Source organism: Oreochromis niloticus, linkage group LG18 (genome assembly GCF_001858045.2).
Source record: "Oreochromis niloticus isolate F11D_XX linkage group LG18, O_niloticus_UMD_NMBU, whole genome shotgun sequence".
Lineage (NCBI taxonomy): Eukaryota > Metazoa > Chordata > Actinopteri > Cichliformes > Cichlidae > Oreochromis > Oreochromis niloticus.
Genome location: NC_031982.2, coordinates 23,990,622 through 24,009,672, shown reverse-complemented (window position 1 = coordinate 24,009,672; position 19,051 = coordinate 23,990,622). Strand labels below are relative to the sequence as shown.

Here is a 19,051-nt window from a genome sequence, read left to right as displayed (position 1 = left end):
TTTTTCCTGTCCTGTCCGGCACTAGCATTCATAATTGTTGTTTGAAAGCCAAGAACAGATTTATTTTCCCGAGTGGACCTTATGCTATACACTGTAAAATATAACTTGTTGTTTCAACTTAAAAATATCAGGTACAGGACTGCCTTAAAATTTTAAGTTAAGTCAAGAAATAGAGTTTGTTCTTATAACACAACCAATTGTTATCTTAATGAAAAATCACATGTTGTCTAAACTTTCGACTTAGTTTAGTTGACTGAGATTTGTTAGTCAGTTCAACTCCTTTAATTGTCATTTCTACTTGGGAAAACCCTTTCAGCTAAATTAAAATAATCTATTGTTTAAACGCTTGTCCTAGTTCAGTTGACTTGGGTTTTTTAGTTAATTCAAATACTTTAGTAGTTCTTTTGACTTAGGAATCTATTTTAGCTTAACTAACATAACCTGTTAGCTAAGTTGATTTAAGTTTATTAATTAACTGAGCTCCTTAAGGTAGCTGAGTGAACTTGTAAATCAGTTTCATTTTAATTATCAGAGTTGATTGACTGGATGTAAAGAAAAATGTGTATTAAACATCTTAAGTTTTGGGGGTTTTTTTAGCTTTCTAACATCCATTTCAGCAAAACTACCTGTTAGGTTCATCTTAGAGCTCAGGTTTAAATACCTACATTCCTTTAAATTAATTTTCTGTTGTTTACAGAAAAAAAAAATAAACCCCCACAGATTCCATTAAAGTCTATCTGATCATTTCATACAGAAAGTTTGTTTTAAGAACATGACAAGACAATTACTAATGAGCACCCAACATTCACCATTTATTGTGCCATCTTAGTCATCTGAGAAACAGAAAAATCAGTGACGTAGCTCATCAGACTCACAATCCACCAAAACTCAAAGGTTGCTCCCTGCGAAACAATTAATTTGAACTTGGTCTTGAGCCCAGTTTGGGTAAAGATTAAATTCTGACCAATACTCTAGGAGCAGTAGTGATTCTTGTGAAGTAACAACATAAAGTCTGCATTAATGTAATGTATCAACGGGACACTTGCTATTTTAGAAAAGTTATTCTTTACATTTGCAAAATTTTTAAACTTCATTGTGCTCAGTCACACCTGTTAGCATAAAACTTGAAATATTAAAATAGTACAAAACCTTTGATAAGTGACAGTAAAGATCAGTTTATAACAACTAAGACATCAAACTCTTGTATTTGTCTTCGTTTACAATTGCAACAAATTCCACAGAACCAATATCTCTGAAAATGAGTGCATGCTTCTGAAACATTTGATAAGATGGATATTTCAGAAACATCAGTTTGAGTCTGCTCAATTGCAAAACAAAGGAAAAACTACTAACTTGCATGAGATAAGCATCTGCAGAGTCCACCATTATATTGTTGTTCACATAAGTTTCTTAAACCATGAACAAATGAGTAATTGTCTAATCTGGAATGTAAAGTGTAGTCATTTAGTGACATACAAAAGTGAGAATGAGAACTTGCAAGAATAAAAAAACAAACAGTAAAATAAAAACTGTCCTTAACACTAAGGCAATTGTATGCTGTGAGCATACAATTACAGTTCTGCATGGCTTTCTGCAAGAGTCTGTTTCTTAGACCATGCACTAGTGAGATGCACTGCCTTCCACCAATGTTCATTAGGATGTTCTGAATGACTTCAAAGATGTCCTTAAGTTCCGTTGGATAGTCTATGTTGAGGGCAAAAAGAAGGCCCATCAGCATGGAAATGGCACTTGAGACATCCCTCAGATTAGACAGGATTACTGCCGCCTCAAGGACAACCAACACATCGATGATGTCTTCTTCTTTCACCATCACAATGCCAACTTTCATCCTCTTAGAAAACGTGTCTTCAATACCTGTCGGCTATAAAAGGGTTCAAAGACAAAAAAATAAATAAAATTACACAATTACAATTACACAATATCCCTTGTGCTTAAGAATTCATGTCTTTCCAAAGAAGAGCCATACTGATGCTTTGGATGATGGTGATTGGCTTTGGGTAACACTTATTAGTCGTTAAAGTTTTTTCAGAATGAGATATGCACCCCCATGTTACAAATCCATTTCTTGCTTTAAACAAAGACCATGTTCATAAATAACTGAACATGTCTTCAATTGCAGAATTCAAACAAAATTTTCAATTTAAATGGTAAATGGCCTGTATTTGTATAGCGCTTTACTAGTCCCCTAAGGACTCCAAAGTGCTTTACACATTCAGTCATTCACACACATGGGTGGATGACTGAATCGTGACTCAAGAGTTGACAGTTCGTCTTATAATTGGAAGGTTGCTGGTTCGAGCCCCGGCTCTGACAGTTTTAGTCGTTGTGTCCTTGGGCAAGACACTTCACCCGTTGCCTACTGGTGGTGGTCAGAGGGCCCGGTGGTGCCAGTGTCCGGCAGCCTCGCCTCTGTCAGTGCGCCCCAGGGCGGCTGTGGCTACAGTGTAGATTGCCATCACCAGTGTGTGAATTTAAATCTACTTATGCTAAATATTGGCTGTGCTCTAAACCAAATCTGGCTGAGAATACATGAAATGTGCAAACTGCAGCTACACTACAGGATCAGATTATGGCTCCATAGACAATGCTTCTTTAATCAGTTTACTGATTAAAGTTTATTTTTTCCCCCTATATTAACAGCATGAAAAAAGAGCATATAGACATGACTGAACAGGTTGCATAATTGGCACTGAATATCAACATCCACCTTTACCCAGCTGCCCAATGACTCTCGGCCAGTAACCTTTAATTGCTTACCCAGTCTACACAGTCTCTTTTCCAGGGTCCAGGACATTTCACCAAAGTATTGCCCCCCACAGCTGTAGCAGCCACTGCAGCCCCTTAAATATCCTAATACCTCTGCCATTACAATATACAATGTGAGAAATCAAACGTAAAACTGAAGTGAACAGTACAGCAGCGAAATGTCAAAGACCCTGGTGAAGACATGAATAAACACAAGACACTAATAATATCAATGCTAGCTTGCCAGTTAGTTTCTCTGAAACCTAGACCAAATCCAGTGTCAAAGATCTTGTAATAATACATTTGGTGAGGAAAAAGTACACATGTTATCATGTGGCATCTATTGTTTCATAGATGCCACATGTTTAATTTAAAATCCACTTATTAAATTTACTAAAAGAAACAATGCTAACCTTCACAGTCTTGAAAGTGTGTGAGGGATCTTCCTTTAGAAAATGAGGTCCTCTGTCCTCTTCCTTTGTGTAGAGCTCTGGTCAAAGAAGTCAAAAAGAAAACAAAAACACTTTTTAAACAGTGTTTATAAAGCATGTAGACAGCTCCAAATTCACAGCTTTTTGATACATAATTCCATCAATATATGATTATCATTGGAGATTTTGAATCAGGCTTATCAGGACATTCAAGTAGAATATGATATCCAACCTACCACCAATATACATAGATTCTGTAAAAGTTACCACACTAAATGTCCGGTTGTGAAATATGATGACAGACTTTACTTATCAGCTTTCTTTCAATGAGTTCATCAGTTGAACTGGATAACCTAAAACTTAAACAAAGGAGAACATTTCGCAGTTGAACACTTACATCATCATTGAAGCATTTTATGAGCCTAGTTAGCCCTTCTATGCTGCTCTTGATTTTGTACAGCTCCACGAACCTCTCCATAATGGTCAAGCACAGCAAAAAGGAACCCTTTCAGGTCAACAGATGTAAGACGGGAAAATTCTGCTTCAACCTGAGCAATAGAAGAAGAGGGGTGGAGAGTACAGGCAGAATAAAAAAAAGATTCTTTGAGACCCAAATTTAAGCAAACGGTCATCTGAGGCCCATTAGAGAAAACACAAACACACAAAAGCAAACAAACAAAAAGATGCACTTTACCTGCCGTTCAGCAAACAAGGAAGTTCAGAGAACAATAAGCTCTGTCTCGAAATCTTTTAAAGTAGAATGATTGTGAAAATGACTTATGTGATGTAAAACTTTAGTAAACGTGCGATTAAAAGAACACTGAGTAAAAGGACAGGTAACAGTTTCCTTATTCCTCAGATGTTTACCTTGATGAGCAATACTGTTTTAGTCCAACTGCCTCATTAAAGTTACACAACAGGCGTTTTACATTAAAGCCAGCAAGTCCATTACATACTCCCTTTTTAGATCTGAAATACTGTGCACATTCTGGGTATATGTAGTGGACAGCAATTTACCCAAAAGAGCGCAAAGTTTGGAAGTCCACCTCATTTAAATAACAAAGTCAGATGTGATCATCTAGACCTGTGAAAATAAATTAATGACAAACTTGCAGTTATGGATGTTATTACAACCACAAGAACCTAAACAGTCTGCTCCATTGCTTTTGTTAATGAATCATTTGTTGGTAACACGTCTGAATATTTAGTTTATGCCACCTGCATGCGATCATCAATAGTGCCATATTACTTCTTAAGAAGTACCCTGACACTACAATCTTTATATCATTTGTTCTACAGAGCTATTAAGTTACAATATAATCTGTGGTGTTTCCAGTATGACAAAATGCACAAATTGTAACTTACCATTTGACTCCACTGACAAAAATATATCCCCAGCATCAAGTTTGGCTTCACAGACCTAAAATAAGTAAAATAAAAATATATGTTATAATTATATTGTTTTCGCAATTTATTCATGTTTGCTAATTTTCTGACATATAAACAATGTTAGTTTTGTTACAATACAGAGAATGCAGTTTAATTAAAAGGTAAATTATGCAAAAAAAAAAACAAAAAAAACTTCTGCAGTATACCATGCCAAAATTCAGTGTCTCTGATGCCAATTATTTTATCACTACAGCTCTTTTAGTATGGAAACTCACACAATCTAGTCATACTGATCACAAGAGTTCAAAAATAAGTCAAAATAGTGAGCTGTTGTTAAGCATAAAGCATTTCAGGGTAACAAATAACTGCACAATAGAATTAAAAATTTAAAAATTTAATTTTAATTAAAAATTTTAATTTAATTAAACAGGCTATATAAATTTCAATGGGAGCAACAGGACGGTCAAATGTTGCTGATTTTACTACAGAGTAGGACGGATTGTAGGGTAGCAAACATCGTGGGAAAACACGTTTTCAACACTGCAGGTTACCTGGGTGCAATGTTTTTCAGCTAAAAAGAAACATGGCCTGACTCCTATCGAACTACATAAAGAGTAACTGAAGGCTAAATGCAGCTAATATGTCCTGTTTTAAGCCAGGCACTTTTACACCTCCGCTCCGCTGCGTCTCAGCCACCATCGCTCTGGCAGCAACGGCGCTAGAGCCAGAGCAGGGGGGGAGGCGAGCTGGAACAAACCATTGGGGGGGGGGGGGTATCTATACTTTTGTTGTTAAATTGTTATGTCTCAACCAAGTACTGTATGCTTTTTATATTTTTAGTAGTGTCTCACACAAAAAGCAAATATTGTCAAAAAAGTAAGAAATATTTGGGGGTGCTTTGATTCATTTTGGGGGTGCTTCAGGCTAAAATCGCCCCTGATTCAGAGTCAAATAATTTGTCAGTGAATGCAGTTTTGTCGAGCTTCATTACTTTTTTTTTTTTAATATAAGTATGCTTTAGCTTCATGGCTTCAACAAAGTTTCTCTTAATTGTTCTTATTTTGTTAAAATACAAGTCCAAAATAAATTGCAAGCATAAATTTTTATTCTTATTTTCTCTTTTGACATACAATTTCAATGTATAAATACATTATAAATACATTTAAATACACAATGCCATGTTATATATTATGCAAACTTGGTCACACATAAGTGGATATAAAGGAGTAAAAATGTAAAACGGTGCATCCAGTAGACAATAAGGGACCAACATATTATAATGTAAATGTTTTTCCAGTATTTGATAATGTATTCAGGCTTTTGTGTGTGCTTATTTCATTTAAACAGATATGTTAAAAATGACCAAAAAAAATCTTCACTTTCAACAGTATGCTTTATTTAAATTTGAAAGATTTATTTGAAAGATGCATTTATTTTATTATAGATTTACAGTTTAGAATCAGCATGTATAGCGATGAAGGGGTCCTCATCTTTGTTACTGATCGAAAAGGTGGCACGGCCATCACCACCAACAGTAACCTGCTTCCCAGTGCATTTGCTTCCTTCCTTTTGACCAGAAATTACATCACAGTAGGTGCCACCAGGCATGCCTGTGTTCAGGGTGACATTCAGGTCCCTGAAATGGAAACTAAAGGTCAGCCTAGTTTTAAAGCCACAATAGTGCCACAATTAAACTGTAATCCTTGGTTGGGAGTAACACCAAAATAAAATGTAGTGGCTGATGTCTTATGATAACAATAATAATAATAATAATAATAATAACAATAATAATAATGTAACACTACACTATTTATTGTAATAATAGTGTAATTTCTTGTACACAACTGATACTGCTCATCCCAGAACTACAAAAATGTAAGCTTTTTTGTAGTTCTGGAATACATTTAATGTCAAAATTGTAAATGTTATTGGTAAATGATGCTCATATAAGCTATATTTTGATGTGCTCTCAGATAGTCTGCTTTTTTGTGAAACTGTACAATATTAGGAAACAGTCACACACAAAGTCTTTGGAGAACAAAATCCTTACCAGTCATCATTGTTAAAAACGATGAAACCACGATTACCACGGCCAAAGGCAACCTGGTTGCCCTGGTTGTCCCACCAGTTGGAGTGAGGCTGTCCATTGACCACATTACGGAAAATGACCATGTTACTTGATAGAAGATAGGACAAAATGTTATCATGGGATGCTTATAGTTTTTATAGTCCAGATGACAAAGAAGAACTGGATTTTGTTTTGTATGATATCAGTTGCTTGCTTTCTCTTAATTTCTGAGTGACTTACGTGATCTGACGCCATCTATGCTCACAAACCCATCCATTCCCACAGGTCTGATCAGGATTGATAAGAACAGGCTTGGTTGAACCATCACCATTGCTGGGGGGTCCAACCCAGTAATTCTGATCCTGTGCCACATGGATGGATATATTCAACAAAAAACTGTCTAATACATACTAAGCATTGCATTTTTTTCCATTAAGAGAGAACATACTTTTCCATTTACGAAGTTGCGGTCCCAGCGATAGCTAGACATGACCCTAGTTACACCGTAAGGGTGGGCAAGCATGTAACCAACAGCCATCTTGTAGAGTCTGGGGTCCCAGAATGTAAGGATGGATGCACCGCCAGCACCACTGCCTCTCTGGTTATCATGGTTGTCAGTGAAAACGACAGCATTACCATTAGCCATGAAACCCCATCCTTCTCCCCAGTTCCTAAATACATCAAAACAAATTAGAAATTGATTTTATTAGTATAGCGAATTTACAGCAAAATAAAAATGAAACACATATATATATATATACTTGGTATAACAAAGCTTCTCATTGTTCCACTTTCTGAATATGTTTCCCAGTTTGGCACCATATTTAAACTCAGTCACTCTTCCAAGGTGGACGTATTCATTAGCTGAAATGGGCTCACCTCCCAGATCAATAACCTAGAGAGAAAAGAGGAAAATTTATACCTTAGAAAGCTGATTCAGTTCAAAATTCATATCATTTAAAGTTTGTAAACTAGCAACGGTTTAAATAAATGAAATCGCTACACTATTTGTAGCATGAAGTAACTGCAGCTTACTTTTGAGTTCAACTCAGTTCAATTAAATTATATTTATACAGCACCAAATCAAAACAACAGTTACCTCAAGACATTTTATATTGTTAGGTAAAGACCCTACAATAATACAAAGAAAAACAAGCTTGAACATTTTATACTATTAACTATTTTTCTTTTGCTTGCTAAATAGTAATGTTCATGTATTTTGCAAGAATGTTTGATTTGTATATGCTTTTAGTCCATCCTGTCTGATGGCTGCCCTAGATACAGTTTCCACAAAACTGACCTCCTGATAGATGAAAGGTCTGGAGCCACCAGGGAACCACTGGGTGTTAAGGTTGTTCAGACGACCATAGACAGCACTCAGATCACCAGGCCACATGTGTTTGCAGCCATCCACTCTGAATCCAGCCACACCCATGTTAATCAGCTTGTTCATGTACTCGGTCACTTTGCCCTTAACGTATTCTTTCTCCAGGGCAAGATCCAGCAGACCCACCAGACGGCAGTCACGAACCTAGAACAGTTAATGTTTATTCAGATTGTGGAGGTAAGAAGCAACTATAGTATGCATGGAGATATTATCCACACAAATTTGCACTGCTTTCTATTTCAAGGTGCTAATGAAAATGAAATACTGCTGAAAAGCTGAAGAATAAAATTGTCGACACCCAACTGGAATCTGTGTATAATTAAGTTGATAATTTGATAAAAAAGTAAAAGGAATACAAATTGTGAGTGACTATGAGTATGGCTTCAGAGTAAAAAAGATCAATTTCAGCAGCAGTTAGATAAATTGAAGGAGAAACATGAAAAGCAACAAACAACATGTTATATTACGAAAGGTTTCTTATATGGTACTACAGGATTCAGCGATAGGACCGAAACTGTTAGTATTGTTTGTTTTGTTTTTGATTAAATGAATTTATATTTGGGAAAAGAGGCGGTTCCTGGATAGAAGCAAAATGATAGATTAAAAGAAATTGGTGATATGTTTTGGGAAAGTTATAGCCAAACAAAAATTGGAATATTTGGTAACAGACAAATAAAAGATGAAGTCAAAATTGATGAATGATGCTGTAATAGAAAGAGAATATAGACATACATGGGCACGATAACTGACCACAAAATATGCATTGTGGATGACACATCTTAACAACATAAGAAACAAATATTTAAAGCTATTGCAATATCGTATAAAACCAGTGATAGACAAGAGAAAGGCAGAGATTTGATGTATTGTAATAAGATAGTAAGTAAGCTCTTGCCAGTGATGTCAGAAGCAACAAGAATTTTGTTTTGTTGAGTGACATCTCTTACCTGATATATATCACCATAATTCTCAATCTCACCACTCCCAGTCTTGCATTTATAGTCATTGAAGTCCAAGTAAGAATATGGGACACTGGGGAAGTCTTCATTGGTAGCGTCAAACCAGCTTCCACATGAAGAGTGGGTTCCTGTTCCACCACCAGATCCACACATGTGGTTGATGACAGTATCCACATAGATGTTAACCTTTTGGGATATATATATTTTTGAGGGTGCAGTGCACAAAATCAAATTCTCTAACCCCCAAACCTCATCATTTTCAGTGATTTTTTTTTTTACATGTTAGGTTCAAATACAACAAATTTGTTAAGTTGTTGTTATTTATTATATTACCTAAAGTGCCAGGTACTGTTTCTACAATGTTCCAAAAAGTGTCAATCTGGTAATAACGTTTGTTATGTAAGAGGTTGCAGATGACCACAATTATGTCAAATTAAGAAACCTGAAGTCTGCAATGCTTATCACCAAATGACAGCTGTAATTTAGTTTACCCCAACTTTGTTGCATCGGGTGATCATGTCTTTTAGTTCCGCCTCACTGCCAGATCTTGAGCAGAGGTTGTAGCTGACTGGCTGGTATCTTTGATACCAGGGCCTCCAAGGAATGCCCAACACAATGTGTTCATTTGGAGGAGAGATCTGCGGAGTATAGAAAAAAAACAACAACAAATAAACAAACCCAACAAAAACCATGTTATAATTTTATTAAATAGAATTATGTAGGTGGAGGCTTGTGTTAAATAGGTTGAACTGATTCAAATTTGATACAAATTTAGTTTTGTTTGGCAGTCAGTACTTTATTTAAGACAAAATATGTCAATAGTAGTGAGTAAAAACAGAACTGAATAAAGTGTGTGAAAATAGAATTCTAGATATAATACTAATGAGAATGAAAAATGCGAGTTCCATGAAGTGTTCATGCTGCATTCCCAACACCTCAGAAGGTAGGCTGTATTGTGTCATCAGTGTGATAATGGATCGATTCATTGTTTCATTCATTCAATAAGTAAAGTAAGTAATAAAATTTTATTTATATAGCACTTTTCAAGATAAAAATCACAAAGTACTTCACAGAGAAGCTAAAACATAAAAACAAAAATCAACCAAAAGCAAGTTTAAACAATCAAATTGTTTTCAAGTAGTAAAAGAATGCAGGAAGATAGAGGATTATCCCACTTATCTAGAAGCTACATGTGATATATAGCTATACATACCTGAACTCCACCAAAGCCTTTGGGACCCAAGAAGCGTTCACACTCTTGAGCAATGTCAGCCCAACGCCATTCAAACAGGTGGACGATGGAAGTCCTTCCATTCTTAAATTGGGGGTTGTGCTGGGCAAGGCCAAGCCCGAACAGAGCCATCAAGATGAACAACTTCATGCCTTCGATTGATGAGAAAACAAAAAACAGTCACACTCTGCCATACTGTATTTAAAGTATTTATACTCGCTTTTTCCTTTTCTAGGCCAATGAGAAACTGCTATATATCAGTGTGGAAATCAAACAGGTGCATTTTTATCACACTTTCCTGCATATTTTAAAGCAAGGAAAAAAAGAGGGAGGTGGGGGTGGGGTGGGGTTAATCTTTGAGGCAAGATTAGAAAGGCAAACATAAGGTGCACATAATATCCGTCGATTTAACAAATTTTTCTCTTGGTTATCTAATTCAGGGTCACAGGGTGCTGGAGCCTATCCAAACTGTCATAGGGCCAGGGGTACGGTCCACCCTGGACAGGTCACTAGTTTTTTCTTTGGGCTGACACATACAGACAGACAACCATTCAGGCCCACATTCAGGTCCAGGTCAGTACCAATTAAGCTAACCCAATGCATGCCTTTGAATTATGGGAGGATGCTGGAGGCTCAATACTGGATTTTACTTTTCTTGCTAACTCCCACACCACCATGGCCCCTACATAATATCCTTCTTCCAAAAAAAGAGACTCAGATGCAAGATCAAGTGATTTTTGTAAGATTTATGTGACTTTCTAGTATTTTTTTTTTTCATTTTTATTTGTGTGTGTGTGTGTATGGTGATGATGATGGGGGTATTTGGGGAATGAATCACACTGAGCACTATTTATTTAAAAAGTAGAAATGTAAACATGGGTAGTAGTCTTACTTTCCTTGAAAATTTGGTAGAAGTATTTAGCGGTGTTCAGCAGAAAAAACGAGCATATATTGATTTCATATTCAGCATTAGATACCTTAACCAAGTGGTAGAGATGGCTGTATTGGTTGAAGTCAAGCACTCTTCTTATTGAAATATAGTGACTCAAAATAAGCTTGACCATTTGGGTGAGCAGGCTCTTAAAAGGTTAAAACTCTGTGTTGTGTATATTGTCTGTATATTGTCAACCACAATATACTCAATGCCACTTCTTTTTACTAATCATACAATTTATTAGTTAGACATTCTTTCAGACTAGTGGCTCCTCAGTGTTGTTCACTCCCTCCCATGTTCCACACACATACATACTCAAACACACCAAGGTCAAACTCTCAGTCTGAGGCCTGTCTTCAAAATGATTGCATCAATATTTTCTTATTTATTATACCAGTTAAATGTACACATACTTTTTTTATATACCTGATTCTATTCATATCAGTCACATATCACATATGAAATCAATATCATCAATATCAAATCACATATGAATTATAGTTCCGTATTCAACCTTTATGTTATCCATAATCATGGAATATGCAATACATTGCTCATCTTTCCACATTCGTATAGGGACACGCTAACCCGCCAAGGTCAGAGCAGGATTATGTACATAGACAAAATTGAGACATTAGAACAGTCCTTTTCAATATTCAAACCACATTTCTCATTTAACATACTGATCACAACTATATTTCAATTACATGTTTAATTGATAAAAATGACCTACTGTGTGAATGTGTGTGTGAATGAGTGGATGACCGAATGTAGTGTAAAGCGCTTTGGGGTCCATAGGGACTGAGTAAAGCGCTAAACAAATACAGGCCATTTTTACTATTAGCAAATAAGGAAAAGCTCCGTTTGTTCACTCTGATCATTTTTAACACATAAGGCTGGATGTTAAGACTTTTTATCCCCTCTCAGAATGATGACAAGGGAACCTGGGTTGACTTCAATCGCTCTCTGTCCCACCTTTGTCGACACAATACATACAAGGTCCTGAATAATCGGGCCCAACTAAAAATTGGGTGTTGGATAGACATGCAGATCATGTCCAATTCTGGTCCAATTTACAGGATTAATAAATGTAATTTTGGCAGGGCTGTGGTCTAGCCTCTGCTGCAGCAGGCTCAAGGGGCAGTGCCAGCGAGGATGATGAGGCAGCTGTAGCTCATCTGTGACGCCAGGATCTGGAGAGGTGTGGAGTCATCTGGCGAGCTGTGTACACTGGGCCATCGGAGGGAGAAGTGCGGATACTGGCGCTGGTGGCACTAGAGCAGTTTGTGGAAGGGCTGCCCGGAGAAACGATGCGACAGATCCGCTGCCATCAGCCTGCAAACCTGAAGGCAGACGTCACCCTCACAGAGGACCACATGGCTGCGCAGACTGGGGTCTGGAGAGACACAGCCAGCCGCTCAGCAAACTGCAGCCAGCAAACTGCAGCTAATGCCCGCACAGAGGAAGAGGCTCCCCGACAGAGCGGTCGCCACAGCCATGGCCCACGAACCCCTTTTTTGGCCAGTCTGTTTTCCTGTGGCCTGGACAGGGCAGGCACAGTACTTGAACCATGGAGGCCGGCACAAATGCTATGGCAGGAGTGCTGGACTGGGTCACCTGAGACAGGAGTGTCCATTGATGAAGGTGGGGCAGGTGTTCTGCGTCACCAGATCTCCGGGACCGTCCCCTGATCCAGGATGAACGTACAGCATTCCGGTAAGATGTCATTGGGGTATACACTAGGCTGTGGTGGACACAGGCTACACACAGACTCTGGTCCACCAAAGCCTGGTTCAACCCGGGGCATTGTTGGTTTTAGTAGGCAGAGGTCATATGTGTTCATGGGGATATTCACAAGTATCCCATTATGCCATTGCATATTAAATTTAAGGTTAAATGTATAGAGTAAAGGCTGCAGTTAGCTCCCACCTGTTGCATCCCCTAATTCTGAGAACAAATTGCCTGGGGTTTTATAACCTTTTGGGGCAGTATGTTGGGATGTGATCATGACCTTTAGTAGCATGTAGCATTTGTGTTGCACTCAGCAACATGGGGATGCCTGGCGCTGACTCTTGGAGTAGGAGATGACCCCACCAGCTCCAGTGATTCACTCCATGGAGGATTTACCACTTGAGCAGTCTGGTAAAAAAATAATGGTCACTTGATGTGCCCTTTATTGTTAATGGAGGTCCCATTTGAACACATTGGCAATGGCTTGTTGGCCATTTCAACAGAGTACATGCGGATATTGTTTTGTATTAGTTCTGGTGGATTATACAACGCAATTTCCCGAAGAAGTGCTGATGTGCACCATTTCTGCCAAGAGTGTGGTGCAGGCATTGTTTCAGGTCATCTCCAGAGTCGGTATCCCAAAAGCAATACTGACTGACTAGGGCATATTGTTCATGTCTCACACACTTTAAGAGCTGTACAAATTGTTGGACATTAAGTCTGTTTGGACCAACGTCTATCACCCTCAGACTGACTGGTTGGTCTGAGTGGCTGAACAAGACTTCAAAGTCCATGACTCATAAGTTCATTCACGAGTGTAAACGCAATTGGGATTGGTGGTTATACCCTCGGCGTTTTGCAGTGCAGGAGGTTCACCAGGCCTCCACTGGGTTTTTCCTCCGGCGAACTGCTATTTGGCAGAAAGCCACAGGCGGTGTTAGACCTAATTGAGGAAAACTGGGTGGAAGATCCGAACCCAGCTAAAAATGAGATTCAGCATGTCCTGGACCTGAGAGCAAAGGTGCACAGGGAAGTTGTCACAGGAAAATTTGCTTTAGGCCCAGGAACATCAACAACGCCTGTACAACAGAGGGGCTAGACAGGAAATTTTCAATGGGAACCAAGGTATTGTATTACTCCCATCTCTAAGCTTAAAGTTACTTGCCAAGTGGCAAGGACACCTTGTGGTCACATGGCGAGTGGGCTGACTATGAGGTGGTACAGTTGGACATGGGAGGAGATAAACAGGTATATCACCTCAATCACTTAAAGGCTGAAACCGGTTCTCTGGTGAGTCTGGTTAAGGGAAGAGATGAGTTGGGGCTGGAAGTCCCAAATTCCATTCCCATTCCTGCCTATCTCCATTGGGATAACCATTTCACACAGGCCCAGAGAGCAGATGGTGCTGCATTGCAACAGTGATTTGTAGATGTGTTCTCCCCCCTGGCTAGCCTCCAAATCTCATAGAGTACCATTTTGAAACACAGTATGGCATGACGGTACGTTGACAGCCATACAGGTTACCTGAACATAAGAGACAAATTGTTCAGAGAGAATTGTCTGAAAATTGTCTGAAAATAGGGGTAATAGAAGGGTCACACAGCTTGTGGTATAGCCCCATAATTCTTGTAGTGAAGAAAGATGTGTCTATATGGTTCTGTGTCGACGACCACAAGGTAACCGCAGGTGGTGGCTGAATGGACTCACCAGAGCCATCATTGGACACGAGGAGGTGCTGGCTGGGCTCACCAGAGTCATCAGCGGATCCTCCAATGGAGGCAGACGGCTGGTGCGACTCCTCTGACCCTCCAGCAGAGACAGACACGGGGTCAGGAGGTACAGAGACGCCTTGCAGAACAGATTGCTTAGTAGGCGGCCGCGGCGGAGGTAATGATTGAGCTGAATGCTGATCTAATAACTGAGCAGGTAACTGAGCAGGTGAAAAACAGTCTTTAAAATCTGGAGAGCTGGAAATAATAAGCTCAGAATGTCTGTGAAGGTTCTCATTCATCCAGGTCATCGTAGTCAAAGGAGTTTGCAAAGAAAAGCGTCTGGACTTCTTTAAGTTGCTTGAAGACGTTTCACCTCTCATCCGAGAAGCTTCTTCAGTTCTAAGGTCAAATGGCCGAGAGTCCCAGATTTAAACCCAGTGGGAGTATCCCCCCAAGGAGGGACAAAGGGCCCCCTGGTGATCCTCTAATCACATGCGCCAAGGTGTGAAAGCGGGTGTGGGACCTAATCAGCCAAGGTTTCGGGTGAGCTCATTGTGAAACCTGGCCCCACCTTGTCATGTGAATTCCTGAGGTCAGATGGCCCAGGATGTGAGTGGGCGTTAAGTCGTCTGGGGAGGGAACTCAAAACTGGATTATAGATGGCAGACAGTTGGTGTCGTAAACCACCGCCTCTGTTCAAAGATGGTCGCTCACAGTGGACATAGATGGCTTCTTTCACTCCTCTTTCAAACCATCTGTCCTCTCTGTCCAATATGTGAACATTGGCATCCTCGAAAGAGTGACCTTTATCCTTAAGATGCAGGTGGACTGCTGAGTCTTGTCCTGTGGAGGTGGCTCTTCTATGTTGTGCCATGCGCTCGTGAAGTGGCTGTTTGGTCTCTCCAATGTAGAGGTCTGGGCATTCCTCGCTGCACTGTACAGCATACACCACGTTGTTCAGTCTGTGTTTTGGAGTTTTGTCTTTCGGGTGAACCAGTTTCTGTCTGAGTGTGTTGCTGGGTCTGAAGTACACTGGGATGTTGTGCTCAGAACTACATACAACAGCCTTGGTCAACACTAGTGGGGAAACATTAAGAGTCCTACGTTCAGTAGTTTTAAAAACACAGGAAACTGTCTTCAATTCTTCTGAACTGGAAACATCAGTGTCTGTTCTTGTAGTTCCAGACTTAGTAAGAGCTCGCGGCAGAGAGTCAATCTCACTCACCGATATGGAAAAATCTGGAGTCCTAGTCTCAGCAGACACTGGTGGAACGGTAGATCCTGGCACCAGGCTTTGTTCAGCGGGTGGCGAATCCTCATTAACTGTCTCGCCAGCTGCTCCGAGGAAGTCAGTGGTTCCAAGCATGGTGAGGATCGCTGTCGGACAACGCTTCCTCCTGGAAGTAGGAGTGGCGAAGGAAACGGAAAGTGCCGGAGCAGCGGTGACTGGCTCCTCATACCCTGACCACATTCATGCCGAGCATGAGCCAGGTGAGGGGTGGTCAGAACAGGACGTGAAGGAAGAGGGATTCTGATGCTGCGACTGCAGCTGCTGCAGCGGTGCCGTGGAAAGCTCAGTCTGCTGTAGCAGCGGCGAAGAAGGAGGTAGAGATAGAGAGAGGAAGCTCGCCAGCCCTGACTTGCTCCTTCAAGGCAGCTATAGAGCTGCCCAGCATAGTGTATGTAGAAAACCGACTAAGGCGAGGGTTGCTCCGAATGACAGCATCTACTGTGGTCAGCCCAACTGCCATGGCCTCGGCAATGAGGTCCAGAAGCTCAATCATCCGCTCCAACTCAACGTTAAATAGGGTGACCAACCGTCCTCTTTTCTCCGGACATGTCCACTTTTCACGTTCTGTCCGGGGCGTCCGGGGGCATTTTCGAGATTGATGAAAATGTCCGGGTTTTGCTATAGTCCGACAGAGGACCCATGTGCTTTAAGTAATCCTCGAACTGCTGCTTTGTGAGCGCTTGTTCTGCGCTCACAGATGGGACAGACGGTGTACAGCAACGCGCCTAATGTTGTTTAAAAGATCCCAAAGCGCAAGTGCATCATTTCAGATGAACTGCAAAAGAAATTTCCCTCTTACCGGCCCAGTACTGGTAATTTTTCTTATGCAGATGAGGCATTATTTCTGTACCATTATTTAATTACAGAGGCTTTTAATTTTTTTTTTTTTTTTTTTTTGCGCTTGTTGACTTGTAAAAGCCTATATGACATTTTTCGTCCACACGTAAACGGCGTTTCAAATCAACGAAAACGGAGATTTTTTAAAACTCCTGCCAGGTTGGAGATTTTCGAAAACTCTGTTGCGTTTACGTTTGGACGAGGAATACGGAGTTCGTCACGCAACGTCAAAGGTATGTGCCTTTTTTCCCGTGTGCGCCACGTTATTGTTTACATTAGATGAATTTCTACAATCTACAGACAAAATACTGTTACTGTTAATCTTACTATCTTCAAGTGTTTGTAAACTAAAAATCAAGAATGTGGGATTTGGACAACCCAGCACGTGCTCCCGACGCAGGGGAAAGTAATTCTGTCCGGGAGACCTACCTTGGCAGTTGTGCAGGAGAAGCCAAAGGCAAGATATGCTTTACCATATTTTCTAGTATTTGGTGATGCTTCACCCTCTGCTTTGCATTTGTGTGGGAGCCCCGTCGAAAACCTGTCCATTATGCTAATGGAGCATTCTTTTTTTTTTTTTTAAATTAAACCACTCCGCGCAATGGCTCTGACACCCCCACCCCAGGGTGCCACCGAGAGTTGTATTATTGTATTATTAAAGCTCTTCATGACTGAGCCTAGTGTACTCTTTTTTGAAAAACAAAATATGGTCACCCTAACGTTAAACCCCAAGGCTGAAGACTGCAGGTTCCATGTTTTGGTCGCGATCTTCTGTCATGTACTGTCTGCAGTAGGTAGGCAGGAATGGTGGAACCAAAGTGCAGACTCACAGAAGCGAAAAAATTGCACTCAGCGCAGCTTTATTGCTAAACAGGACAAAATAACTAAACTGAAAATACAAATAAACTAAACAGGCTGACAGATGGAACACATAGTGTGGGATAAGGGAGATCGCAACACAGACCAAAGGAAAACACAGGGCTTAAATACACAGATGGAGCAATCAGGAAATGGGAGACAGGAGGGAAACACAACTGGGACAAATCAGGCCTAAGGAGACAAGGGAAGCAAAACTAGAAACACTGACATGAGACGTGGACTTTCAAAGTAAAACAGGAAACATAACTCAGAGACGCGGATTTGGCATACAGCTGACAGGGGAGACAGAGCAACTATGGAACATAGACAGAAACCAGAAGAATACGAACTCTAACATAGAAACCAAAAGACTAGAAATTATAAATAATGACAAAATCAAAGTTCAATAATAATGCAAGACGCTTTCAAAAACGCTGGGTCAATGACCCAGGTACCTTAACACACACAGACACAGACACACAGCATATCATGCATTATTAGTTGTATATGCTGCTCAGCAGCATGCTGTAGTTATAGCGTGTTGGTTGTTACTGTTTCCTTACTGTGTTATTTTCTTCTTAAGCAGGTGGTTAAGCAGATTTTCAGTGTCTTTTCTCTCTCTCTCTCTCTACCAATTCTCCTCTATTTTTACTGTCTTCTCAACTTCTATTTCTTTCTTCTTTCTCTTTCCCATCCTGTAATCCTGTTCCTGTCCATTTTGATTGTAATAACTAATAAAGTACGACAATTAAGTACACCAGTACACTGTAAAATGTAATTCTAGATGTTTGTTATTTCAACATATTATTCTATATCAGTTTGACGATAGATGACTGAAGTTGTTGTTATAACATAGAATTACAAGTTAAAAACGTCCCAATTACAACAAAAAAAAGCTAACTTGAAAACTCATGTCCAGCTAAATCAGCAACTTATGTGAACTTGACAATGTGGGTAAGTTGAGCACAGCAGGATTCAAAACTGCCTCACGTGACTGCTACCGAGGTGCATCATGGGGAATTGGCGGTTAACGACATGCTCACTTTACTTGGACGTTTTCTAATCGTCTTCTTTGGAATATGCTTTCAAGGTGAGTAACATTGGTTATAACTATAAGGAAAGAGAGCTACAAAAGTTGGAACATGTTTTGAATGTATGGCATGATGTGTGTTTTTCTCTTTTACCGAAATGTTTGCTTTAGCTAATGTAACTTAAGCCGACAAGGTCCAGCTTGTGTGTCATGACCAAACTTGACCTAATAAACTGACATATGGCCTTTTTTATGGGTTTAATGTGGCACTGACCAAATCACAAGTATTGTGCCGCTAGCTTTAAGGTTGTGCACTCAACCACTGTTGCGATATTAGCAAGCTAACTCAGCTAATTAATAAAGCTTATTTCATATTGTCTCTGTACTTGTAAATTTCTTTCAAGTTCACAGGCTGTTGTATTTTGGT

The 19,051-nt window shown here is 39.8% G+C and overlaps 1 protein-coding gene across 1 annotated transcript; it reads right to left on the bottom strand.

Annotated features, from left to right (window-relative positions):
- Positions 1-5,960: 5,960 nt before the first annotated feature.
- On the bottom strand, positions 5,961-10,396 carry LOC100534494 (pancreatic alpha-amylase). The gene is made up of 9 exons (XM_003448471.4): positions 10,214-10,396; positions 9,492-9,638; positions 8,989-9,186; positions 7,955-8,185; positions 7,416-7,549; positions 7,103-7,325; positions 6,895-7,016; positions 6,637-6,762; positions 5,961-6,222 (listed from the first exon to the last, which is right to left on the bottom strand). Exons 1-9 carry the CDS (start codon positions 10,379-10,381, stop codon positions 6,033-6,035), a joined length of 1,539 nt encoding a protein of 512 aa, XP_003448519.1. The 5' UTR covers positions 10,382-10,396; the 3' UTR covers positions 5,961-6,032.
- Positions 10,397-19,051: the final 8,655 nt, after the last annotated feature.